We start from the raw sequence: 12,819 nt of genomic DNA on the forward strand, positions 1-12,819 counted from the left end.
AATATACCAAAACACAATTGTCTGATGCATGAAAAGTGTATCTTAATCTATTTGTGGATAGTTTTATATTGTGTGCATTGTGTGTCTGTGTACATACATTATCTGCTGTGGTACCCGCCTTAAAATCCCTAAATTACAACCTGAATTTAGATTAGGTTGCCTAAACAGTGGTAGCTTGTTTGCATCACAGGGACTTTCAATTCAGTGTAAATTTGGCATTATTTTGTCAACTAAACTGCTATTAAGCTGATTTGCATTGCACCTGCACGTGGATGTCCTATCTTAAAGTGGATAACACCTGCATGTTAACACACTGGAAAGTTCAAAAAAGTTCCACAGCAATATGGGAAGATATGGGTAGCTTCATAGAAAGTTTGACTTGAAGATCATCAAAAAGTACCCCTGAAGTAATATGTTCCCCTCAAAGACCTAATAATCATTTGTTTCAGCCCTGATATCTTTACATCTGATGGCACCATGTCTGTGTTTGCCTGCACTGTGTGGCTATTAGATAAGCTTGTACAATGGTTAAAAATTATCAGAAACATATTAGGAGGTTTAACTTTTACAGGTTAAACTTAACATGATCTGGAACTTCACATCGTTGAAATCCAACATTAATGCAGGTTTCTCGAAACTGATCAACTTCAAGCTCCAGGTCTCTAAAAGATGGCCGTTCAGAGGGGAAGGAAGACCAACAAGAAAGCATCAACTTGTATACCTACAATAATGACACAAACATTTCATAGAGCCAAACAATTCAGTTTAAGGTGAGATCAAATACAGTGATAAATACAGTTACACAAAGGGTGATACAGAAATGTAGAAGCAAAGAATTTTACATCAGATAAGAAACATTTGGGCCTGAATTACAGACTCACATCTTAATCAGTCATAGATCTTATCTTCGATTAAGGATAGATTTATACGTATTCCATGAATGTTTACATTTTCTTGCTGTATTAGCCTCTACCACTACTGCTGGGAGGCTGTTCCACTTATTTAACCAGCCTTTCAGTAAAATAAAACGTCCTTGCATTGCCTAAACATATGACCCTCCAGTTTTAGGGTCAGAAATTCAAAGGTCTAACATTTGTCCTCTGAAATAAATTTCCTGTACTTTGTTAAATCTCTCTCTTCTTCCCGTCAAGCTACACATTTTAAGACCCTTGGCTTTTCTTATCCTACAAACTTGGAATTTTGTCCTATTTGAGACATCAATTCAATTTACTGCATCAATAAATATATTTTTTTAAAATAGACAACCCAAGGTATTTCAAATTCTACTATTTTAACTTTTTCAATGCACACATTTAACCATTAGACTTTGTCAAAGTTTGCAGTAGTATTTTTTGTGTGATTTTTTTTTCCACACACATTCTATTTTAGGTATGAAGTTACAGCTTCTGGTATGTATCACTGCTAAACAACACCCCGATATGTGTTCAGCAACATCTCTCGAGTACAGTGATACCCCCCATGGGTTTGTGGAGGGTAAAAGGCCACTTTGTGAGGTGTGCATTTTTGGGAATTTGGACATCTGGTGAGTCTGTGCCCATGTCCAATTTTTGAATCTGGCCAATTTGATTTAACCAAACAAATTATACATCATAGACACTTTATGGGCATTTAAAATCCCAGTATTTTAACTCTTTCCATGCAGAAATTTTTGTGAAGATATAGTGGTAATTTTAGGACTTGCTCATAAGAACTTTTTCTTTCTTTCTTTCTATTTATAGTTGGTGACATCAGTGGGCAATTATTATTATTATCTTTTATTTATATAGCGCCAACAATTTACGCAGCGCTTAATACAATACATAAATTCAAGGGATATGACAAGACAAGAATTGACAGACTAAGACAAACCGATACATTTGGTGGAGAGAGCCCTGCTCACAAGCTTACAATCTAGAGGGAAATGGGGTGATAAACATAAGGCATAGAGAAAGGGTGAGAGGTAGTGAGGTGGTTGTATCGATGACAAGGAAGTTCTAGCAGCTAAGATGGTATGCTTCTCTGAAGAAGTGGGTTTTTAGATCTTTCTTGAATGTCGGGAGGGTGAATGGTGAAGGTTCCTTGGGAGTAGATTCCAGAGATATGGGGCAGCTCAAATGAAATCTTGTAGACGGGAAAGGGAAGAGGTGATACGTGAGGAGGAGAGCCTTAGCCCATGGGAAGAACGTAGGGATCATATAGATGATACTGGAGGCCAAATGAGTTGATTAGTTTGCCAAGAGAGGAAGTATAAAGAGAGAACAGCAGAGGGCAAAGGACTGAACCTTGGGGGATACCAACCGAAAGTGGAAGGGGCGATGATGTCTTGCCAGAGACGTTGACAGAGAAGGAACGGTTAGACAGATAGAGGAGATCCAGGAGAGAGCTGTATCTCAAATGCCTATAGAAGCAAGTGAGTCTAGAAGAAGGTGGTGATCAACAGTATTGAAAGCAGCAGAGAGATCAAGTAGTATTAGAATAGAGAAGTGACCTTTTGCTTTGGCAGAGAGCAAGTCATTGGAGACTTTTTTTTCAGTAGAGTTAAGGGGTTTGAAACCAGACTGTAGAGGGTCAAGGAGGGAACTAGAGGAGAGGAAGTTAGTAAGGCCATTGTACACAATCCGTTCAAGTAGCTTAGAGGTAAAAGGAAGCAAAGAGATAGGGTGGTAGTTAGTCAAACAGACGGGATCTGAAGACGGATTCTTTAGAATGGGTGTGATTAGCGCATGCTTGAAGGCAGATGGTACAGTTCCAGATGATAGAGAAAGATTAAATAGGTGGGTAAGTGAAGGACCAAGGGATGGACATAGAGACTTTGTGACGTGTGAAGGGATGGGGTCAAGGGGACAGGTTGTTGGGTGAGAGGAAGAAAGAAGAGTGGCTATCTCTTCTTCGGTTGTAGGGGAAACATCAGTTAGTATAGGAGGAGTGGAGAGAGTGGTGGTGAGTGGTGTAGGAGGGAGTTGTAAGGAAGAGAGGTCTTTTCTAATAGTCTCAATCTTCTCTTTGAAGTGTGTAGCAAGATCTTGGGCAGTGAGAGAGGTTTGTGGTGTGGGTGTGGAGGGACAGAGAAGGGAGTTGAAAGTAGAAAAAAGGCGTCGTGGGTTGGAAGAAAGGGAGGATATGAGAGTGGAGAAGTAGAGCTGTTTGGCGAGAGAGAGGGCAAGCTCAAGAGTTCTGGATAGACCCTTGTGAACTTGTTCGCTTTTCAGTTGGTCTCACTATCTTGTAAGTGGCAGCAATGTCAGTCAATGATGGCACTTGTGGTTGCTCTTCGGAGGAAACACAAGGTATTCGGGGTAGGGGGTTGTATTGCTGAATGCCTTGATATTGAGGCATGGCAGCAACACCAATTACGAGTAACAGCTCTGTTTTAGCAGGCTGCCATTTTTTGGGGGGGCTTTACTTCCTTTGTTGTGAAGGGGTTAAACAAATCCGCCAACTGTTTTGCAAGGACACTCCAAGGCTCTTGAAATACCGTATTTGCTCGATTATAAGACGAGGTTTTTTCCAGAGTAAATGCTCTGAAAAATACCACTCGTCTTATAATCAAGGTCGTCTTCTAATCAGACCTCTTTCTGCTGGGGCCATGCTACCGGGCTTTGGTCACGAGCAGCGTCTCTGCTTCTAGCAGCAGGAGAACAGGAAGCTAGCAGCTTCCTCACATAACTCTACCTCCCCCCTCCTTCCTCTGGGGGTGGGGCCAGAGAAGTTGCTCGCACAGCCGGGCCCCTGCAGAAGTCTGCGAGTGAGAGATCTGCAGTTCAGGTAAGGAGGTGGGGGAGGGTTTTTGTGATTAATGTGTGAAGTATGTGTGATTAATGGAATTAATGAGTATTTAAATGTTTGTGAATGAGTGTGTGTGTGATAGCATGGATGTGTAAGGGGGGTGGTGGTGGTAGCATGGCATAGGGAGTGTAATCCCACTACTATCATCCCCAGGTTCCAGCATGTATTAGGCTGCCTTGGCTTGATAGGAGTGTGATTGCTGTTAGCAGTAATATATATATATATATATATATATACCTCCAGAAATGCATTTTAACCCCCTATATGCCACTCAGCCCCATGATATGCCTTTTAACCCCTATATGCCAGAGTGGCATATAGGGGTATAAGGCATATCATGGAACAGAGGGGCATATAGGGGGTTAAAAGGCATATCATGGGGCAAAGTGGCATATAGGAGGGTATAAGACATTTCTGGAGGCATAGTGGCATATAGAGGGTTAAAAGGCACATCATGGGACAGAGTGGCAAATAGGGGGGTATAAGGCATTTCTGGGGGCAGAGCGGCAAGCCTGGGGGCAGATTTGCATAACTGGGGGGGCAGGTTGACAAATAAAAGGAAATTAAAAAAATATATATTTTTCTCAATCATAGCTTTTATTAAATATGAAAAAATAGTTTACATGAATTAATATTTACTAGTAAAACTTTTCCTATAGGGTAGTCTTATATTCAGGCTTTTTGTTTTTTTTCCTAAATTAATATTTTGATTTTGGGGGGTCGTCTTATAATCGAGCAAATACGGTAATTTTGGATGCATCCCATCTGGCCGCATGGATTTGTCTGTTTTTAAATTGTTGTTCTATAAAAACACAAGCCTTACATGTCTCATTGTTTTTCTAAAAAAGTCCCTTCCCTCAACCTTCCTCTGTAAAAACTGAACAAATATATTAATTTAGGCAGTCAGCTAAATCAACATTTCAATAACTTCCTTAATTTGTCTTAAATGCTATTGTTTTCACATTTCACTTATATTTCTAAAAAAGGTTTTTAACGCCCCTTTTTTGTTGTCAAGTCACCATTTCTAAATACAGGGTAGTTAAAGGTGTTGGTAGTAATTCACCTCAGCAGGACAGGAGGAGGGGGCCCGTAGTCTCTTTCCAGCACGTAATATTTCCACAAGGCAGCACACAGTTTGCAGAGAATTATGAAATCCCATCATTCGTAGATACTCCTATGGGAAGCAGAGAGGAGACTACAGGTACAGTACATGTAATATCACCAGATCAGTGTCTAAATGGTGAAATTCTCATTGGGTTCTTAGACGTGAAGGTGAATTTCTAGAGAATCCATAAACTTACAGGGTTACAACATCTTCTTTAATATTAATAAAATGAATACACACTCGGCTTGTCTTTGGAGCACTGAACAGCCATTTATAAATTAGATTTAATTTAATTAGATCTACTGAAGATGCAATGGAAAAGACTCTACCTTATGGTTATGTGTTACTAATAATTCCTCTAGGTTTACTGATAAGCCCACATTTCAAACTCTGCATAAAGTCTCTCTCCATACACTCCAAACCAAGTGGACTATGCAAATAGAATAAATCCTCATCAAAACTCATCCCCCCCAAAAGTGATACTACATGTGTCTAAACTGTACTTTTTTGTTTGTCATATTGGAAACAAAAGGAATGGTGATTAATGGTAGCTCTGTCTAATTTCCAGTTTATACCAATGCCCAATATAATAAGTTTTTTTTCCTTTCTTTGGGCATGGGACTACAGTAGTTTTGGGCCTTGGAGTGCCTGGTATTTAAAGTCAGCCATGGAGCCGACTGATAGCAATATAACCAAATATTGGATGAAAGAAAAATATGAATACAATAATATCCACATTATCATATCTGACATGGACGTGGGTCATCTCAATCCTTCAACTGAGAAACAGAACATGTGAGTGAGGAAACAGAAAGGCTACTTACAATGTTTGTGCTACAGTCTTACCACAATCATTTGGCTTACACATGTTTTAAGACTACTGTCAGAAGAATGCCAGAAACCAGCCTATTAAAAACAGAAACTTCTTCAGCTGGTAGGTCAGGTACAGGGGTGGGAACATTTAAAATGTGACTCACAGCAGGAGGACTGCAGATCCTGTCACTGTAGGTGAAAAGTTCATACAAAAGGACTCCAAAACTCCAAATGTCAGACTCACGGGAATACATACTGTCAGAAAGAGACTCTGGAGCATGCCTGAGAAACATAGAACATGTGAGCATGGGCACTTAATTAAGAAATTAAGAAAAACCTGTAGATGTTTACAGAACATTAATCAAGAAACAATTTTATGTAGCTTTGTTTTTCTTTTGCATACCAAAATATGGGACTCTCCCCTCTTTCTCTGACAACATAATACTCCTTGTCCTGAGGAAGGATCTTGGCTAGACCAAAGTCTCCAATCTTCACATGATTCTGATTTTCTACCAGAATATTCCGACTTGCCAGATCTCTGTGTACATATCGCTGAAATCCCAAGTATTGCATACCCTGTGAAACAAGTGTAGTTAAATATTATGCAGAGATTCAGTGGTTCGGTGATTCAATAATATGGACAAATACTTCTATGAAGGGCTTGTATGGAGTGGAGGAGCCACTGGGAGAGTCTCAAACAATGTTATATAGAGTATAATTTTGCAATGTGACTTTTCATGGAGCCTGGGAATAACCATATTTTGTGAAATAAATGTAAGGATACATGTAGGATAAACTACTAAAATTAAAATACATTAATAGTTGTTGATTGTGGCACTTGGTAGGAAAACAGAAGTTAAGAAAGACAGATATAAAATAATAGTATAATGTTCTTTTGAGACATTTGAATTATCAGGTAAAGCTTAAAGGAGGATTGCTTAAATAAGGTAAATTATGGGCTCACCTTTACTTCACACTTTTCTCGATCTACCTATTCAGCCATTTCTATCATTCCCATTCCTCCCTATACCTCCAGCAATTTCCCCCATCTCACTTCCACTTGTATTTTATTCATCATCCTTCTCAAGCTTTTGCATATTACCAAGCACTATATTCTACCCCCTTCACCCAGCAAAAAAATTTCCACAAGAATCCCAACTTGCCTACCTTTCAGTATGTTTTGTTCTAGGGGAAGGAGCAAGATGAACTCAATGATCTATGTCACACTGCTCCTTGCAATATGTAATCTGCCTCAAGACAAAGGCCACAGAGATATGGTGCTTTTATACCTATACTCACAGTGTCACAGAGATCAATGACAGAATCAGGATAACTCTTCTTACTTCTTGAATCAATGTAGAGGGAAGAACTGAAAATAATTTTGCAAATCTTTTAATGCAGCTAACGGCATTCCTTTAACTAATGAACCATGGTGCAACCCATTCCTGGGTCCAGTTGCAACCAGTTAGGGCTCTTATTGCTCCTAAACTTCGTATTGGCAATAATTTAAGTGAATTATGCAACTATCACAGGCAATACTGTTATATAGGAAGATGAGATCTTCTTGTATACAATGAAGATACACACCCTAAGAGGGTCCACAGTTTATAAGGTTTAGAAGAAAGAGGAAGTGGCATATTACATTTTGTCCTCCATTGCACAATTTAGCAGCTGCGGACATCAACAGAGTTTGGCCATATAAATATAAAAAGAGAAAGGCTTAAACAATATAGCTTCTTTACACTACACCACCACTTGATGATGTGCAGAGCTGTTGGGCCCTTTGGGATATGGTGATAGCACAACAGCCTTTTTTTCATGTCATTTGAAAGTTTAAAGTGGCATAGATAAATATATAGATAGGCAAAGTTATGTGAAGTGTTAGGTGGAGCAGTAGAAGGACTTTAGGGGGATATTAGCAATAGGATAATACACACCGCACCAAAAAAAGTAACTGAGAAACAATACTATATATTCAGCAGTTCAAGGGTTCCATCTAAAGGAAAATCTTCACTTGAATACATGTTCAGTTAACAATATAATTCATTTATGAAGGTAAATCTATAATAGACTGTTAATATTTTGAAAGGTCTCAAGCCGTGGCATCTCCAGCTTTCATATTTGGGGGGGGGGCAGGGACCAAAGTAGGGGGGGCAGGGATCAAAGTAAGGGGGCAATTATAAAACGCTACATATACACTATATATGTATATATGCATTAGACATGCATTTTTAACTACATAATATGTACTTATCTCTTTGATTTAAAAACAGCTGAACTGGCAGTTATTTTTCATTCTTTAATATTAGACCCTGCTTCCGATATATATATTAATATTAGACCCTGCTGCCGATATATATATTAATATTATACCCTGTTGCCAATTTATTTTATAGTGAAAAAATTGGACCCTTCCCAAGCATTTCCTTGGGCCCCGCTCCACGCTCCCTAGCACGCAATCACTTCCTCCGCTACCACACCAAAAAAAAATATTTGCCATACTGACTGCAGATCAGAGGAAGACTGTGAGAGTCAGTACAGTCTTCCCTCCTTCTGACTGTGCCGTGACATTGAGAGGTCCTCTCCCTCATAATGATCCCCAGAGTCCCTTTGCCCCCTCATTCACTAAACCACACCTCTCTTTAACTTACTCCTTGTAATTCAGGTATAGATCAAATAAACACATAGAAACAGCACGTGCAACTGAATTAGACCCTGTATTTTCAGGTATACATAAATAATGTATGGAAACATAGCATTGCAGGTATAGATCAACAGGACACACAAACCCAGCGTTGCAGGTATAGATCAACCGGAAATCACATGTAAACTCAGCACTGAAGGTATATATCAAGTAAACAACACATGGAAACAGCACTCCAGGTATTTATCAGCTGAATAAGAAATACAAATCCTGTATTTGCAGGTAAACATATATAATGTATGGAAACATAGCATAGCAGATATAGATCAACAGAATAACACAAAAACCCAGCTTTGCAGGTATAGATGAATTGGAATTCACATACAAACTCAGCATTAAAGGTATAGAAAAAAACCCCTAAATTACAGGCACAGATAACAAGTTGCACACCCCAAAGCTAGCCCTGGCATCCACATTGCCCACATAGAACCTGACCAGCACCCAAATTACACACACATAGGATGTGCCATCTTTGTCCCCACACAGCCCAGCATGAGTCAACATTGTCCCCAAACAGCTGAGCGTACGCCCTCTTTGTCCCATAAACACGATACCTGTGCCATCTTTGTCCCATAATGACAAATCAATTATACACCTATGATTCACACAAACACTTTTACAGTCACTCATTAATTCACTTTCATTTACACAATTCATTCACACAATCATTTATTCTTTCACAAATAATTCACACATTCATGAATGCATTCTCACTCATTCACACAATTCATCCACACATTAATCCATTCATTCTCTCATTTTGACTCTTTATTTCAATATTCTTGCTACCCTCCCTTCTCCCTATCGACCCCCTCTCCCTTTTTTCTCCCTATCTAACCCTTCTAACTCCCTTCTGTCCTATCTACCCCTTCTCATTCCCTTCTCCCTATTTACTCCCTTCTCCCTATCTACCCCCTCCTAACTATCTACCCCCTCTCCCCGTCTCACTCCCTTCTCCCTATCTACCCTCCCTCCCCCGACTCACTATCTACCCTCTCCCCCCTTTGCAGTTCACTTACGGTGGGAGCACGAGGCCTCTGTCTCCGCGGTGCACGCTGCTTCACTGCTGAGCGCCGGAATATGATGTCATGTTCCGGGGCTCAGTATGAAATGCCGGCACTGCGACCAAGACAGAGGCCTCACGGAGGGAAGTGAGAGGCGCCGAAAGGTTGCTGAAAACGTATTCCTGAGCGACCGCTCGGCGCCTTTCTATCTCCTCCACGTCTATCATGGCTGCACACAAAAAAAGACGGCGTTTCAAATAGGGGGGCACATGGGGGGGAACATGGCCCCCCCTGCCGACGCCACTAGTCTCAAGGTTAGCCTTTTAAGGTGTTCCCAGTTATGGACATAATTTGACGTAATGCATGATGTCCCTCAGTTTGTAATGACAAACCTTGCAGATCTGGGAGGCATAGAGGAGTAGATGATAGGTACCCAGTCTATCTCGGTTATTGGGGAGATATTCACGGAGACTCCTATTTGGAAGATATTCCATGACCAGCTGGAAACTGCGGCGACCTTAGGAGGAAAATAGTTTTAAATATCAACTCAAGTGGAAAGAAATTTTATATGGAAAGCATGAGATTAAAGGAATTATGAGTAGATACTAAAAAATAAATGAGCATTAAAATATGAGCAAAAATAAAAAAATAAAAGCATGAAATTATTTGTAGAATTGACCAACTAGAATCTCTTTTAGTACGTCTGTCTTTCTCTTGGGTCTCCCGCTTTCCCTTTTGAAGCCATGCTTTTTTACCTTAAATGGGTACAGAAGAAGGCCTATATGGAAAAATATTATGCTTTATGAGTAAAGGGCACAGTCCTATGGTATTTGGTGATATAAAAGGAGTTTCTTGGACAGATTTTGTTGAAGATCAGTGCAAGAAGATACCTGGAACAGAGATACCTGCATATTTTGCATGCTCCCATTTCACTCACCCACACTATAGCATATCCCCTTGTATTTGACAATATAGTCATTGTGAAGGGAGCGCAGAATCAGACTCTCTCTCTGGAAGTCACGGACATGTTCAGCGGTACTATGCTGCAGCTTCTTTACTGCAACCAACTCGCCTGTGTTATCATCCAGGGGATCGTAACGGCACAACTCGACACTTCCAAAATTTCCCTAAACATAGAGAAGGCAAGATCAACAGCTCATAATTAATTTTACCTTCTTATGAAAACAGGAAAGAAGTATCAGAGTAGATTAATATACTTTGAGTCAGTAAGTAAGCCCAATCAAAAAAACAGATCATTCGACTAGACTTCACAAAAATGCACAATGGCCATGCCTATCCTACATCCACTTACACTCACCAACCAGAGCTGCATAGATGGAAATCCACTCAAATTGTATGGGGTTGAATGGACTACATCCTATTATTAACAGATATTAAAGCTAAAGCTTTATATTTTTCTGCGCTTGGTATTGTCATTTTAGCATATTCTGAATGAAGAGTAAACATGGGAGGGCCCATCTTGTGCACATACAGAGAACCTTGCGAATATACAGTCACTGAAGGCACCGCATGAAAATCATACACACAGGTACAAGAGGGTGGATGTCAAAATGAAGACTGATGAAAAACTTAAGGAGGGAAATGTGAGTTAATTGAATACAACAGAGGGAGAACACATTGCAGTGCCCTTCCCACCTTGCCCAGAAATGTAATATGCTTAAGATGTCTTTCCTCGTAAACACTAGGATCTTGATACTTCCATGCAGGGTAAGACATTTTGAATCCTTCACTTGTCTGCTGTCCTCTGGAATCCACCAACAACTCATAATCTGTGGGCAAAAATGAAATAGATATTTAGGCAATGATCACTTCTATGAAAGGCATGTGTTTGTAAAGTGATTTCTATAATGTCATTAAAAGAGGAAAAAGAGCAGGCATTTAGCAACCTTCTCCTTCTCACATCCAACACATTTGTAACCCCCAGCTACAAAGCCTGTTGCATTTCTGTTTTAATTTACAGGTTTGATCTATTGCTTATATTGTACCCTTTTAAGTAACATCTTACCAAATGTAATAAGATTGTTGAGCTCTCGTATAACAGAGCGAAAGGAGGGCCTCAAAAGTGGGTTGTAAGACATGCACTGTTGCTCCAAGCTAGCCAATTCTATCCAATGCGAAGCTGGAAGCTGTTGCTGTTCCTTATAAAACTGCAGTTTCTGAAAAATGAGAACTCAAATATATCATAGACAACAGTAGAATGATTAAAAATAAAGATCTATCAAAGGAACCTCCCACACACGTTAAAACAATGCTAAACAAGTAGAGAAAAGAGAAAATAAAGGTTTATTCACTAAAGTTGGGGAGTTTTGCACTTTACTATGCAATTCGAAGGGCTATCCCAAAGATATCTCATTGATTTAACTGTGTGTTATCCATGGCTGCCTTTAATATTGATTGGACCCTGGGCAAGCATTTGCTAGGGCCCCACCTGCGCTGCATGTGTGGCTGGAGGGTGCTGTACATGTGGTTGGGGAGCGCTCAATGGAGGGGTCACGTGTACTTGCAGCACTGACTTGAAAATCACACAAGAGGAAGATAAGTCAATAAAATAGATGCAAAAATCGATATAGCAAAATAAACGAAAATCTCTCTTTTTCTGTCTCTTTGATTCCAGTATAAAAGCAAAACAGAAATAAGAGGATGGCAAGAGAGAAAAAGGAACAAAGTAGGAAGAGAAGTCATTAAAAGAGGTGCAAAAAAAAGAAATTATTTTGCTTTATCTCTTCTTTGCATCTCTTTTCCTGACTTATCTTCCTCTTTTTATGTGTTTTTCAAGTTCCTTTTTTCTTGTCAGCCCTTGGCAGCTGTTTTGGGCCCCCAGGAATGATTAGACCTGGGCAGCTCCCCCTTTCGCCCTGTGTCATAGAGGGCCATCCAAGAGCTTTCCTCAGAAGAAGCTCACAGGGGTTGAACCTTCCTATTGTCCCCCATCTCCTGCTTGCCACTGCACACAAGCGGTATACTCTCTAGCGAAAGTGATGGTTTCTGTGAGAGTTCCGGGAGGTCTAATACGAACCCTTACATATATGCCCAGAAAACATTGCCATTTTTTTCAAGAAGCCAAATTGGCACAAATAAAAGACAAAGGAGCTGGCTGTGCACTACAGCTCTGGAGAAGCAGCTTCTCTTAAAGGTGAGTGGCTTTTTTAAATGAAATTTTGGGATGCATATCAAGGTACATATATTTTACTTTATGCTAAGTATTTTAACGGAAGGTTACACCTTCCCTTTAAATGAATTTCCTACAGCTTCACATTCAGTTGGTGAACATTCTTCTGCTCCGATCACTACCATCTGCTGGGAAGTTGTTTCTTACATCTTTTGGTAAAAGCAGTACTTTTTTATTGTATTTAAGCAGCTCATTTTGGCAGTTTTGGTAAAATAGT

At 39.9% G+C, this 12,819-nt stretch overlaps 1 protein-coding gene across 1 annotated transcript in view; it reads right to left on the bottom strand.

Annotated features, from left to right (window-relative positions):
- Nucleotides 1–565: 565 nt before the first annotated feature.
- The window catches only part of LOC149289493 (tyrosine-protein kinase JAK3-like), a 41,799-nt gene continuing 29,545 nt past the window's right edge, over nt 566–12,819 (bottom strand). Inside the window, exons 16-23 of the mRNA XM_089490545.1 lie at nt 11,439–11,589; nt 11,069–11,202; nt 10,350–10,539; nt 9,805–9,929; nt 6,108–6,280; nt 5,869–5,986; nt 4,850–4,960; nt 566–721 (exon numbers count right to left, since the gene is read on the bottom strand). Of these exons, the coding sequence (XP_089346671.1) occupies nt 566–721; nt 4,850–4,960; nt 5,869–5,986; nt 6,108–6,280; nt 9,805–9,929; nt 10,350–10,539; nt 11,069–11,202; nt 11,439–11,589 (1,158 nt within the window). The remainder of the gene's footprint in view (nt 722–4,849; nt 4,961–5,868; nt 5,987–6,107; nt 6,281–9,804; nt 9,930–10,349; nt 10,540–11,068; nt 11,203–11,438; nt 11,590–12,819) is intronic.

This window comes from Sceloporus occidentalis, unplaced genomic scaffold (genome assembly GCF_023333645.1).
Source record: "Sceloporus occidentalis isolate IW3139 unplaced genomic scaffold, rSceOcc1.0.p SCAF_45, whole genome shotgun sequence".
NCBI classification, from domain to species: domain Eukaryota; kingdom Metazoa; phylum Chordata; class Lepidosauria; order Squamata; family Phrynosomatidae; genus Sceloporus; species Sceloporus occidentalis.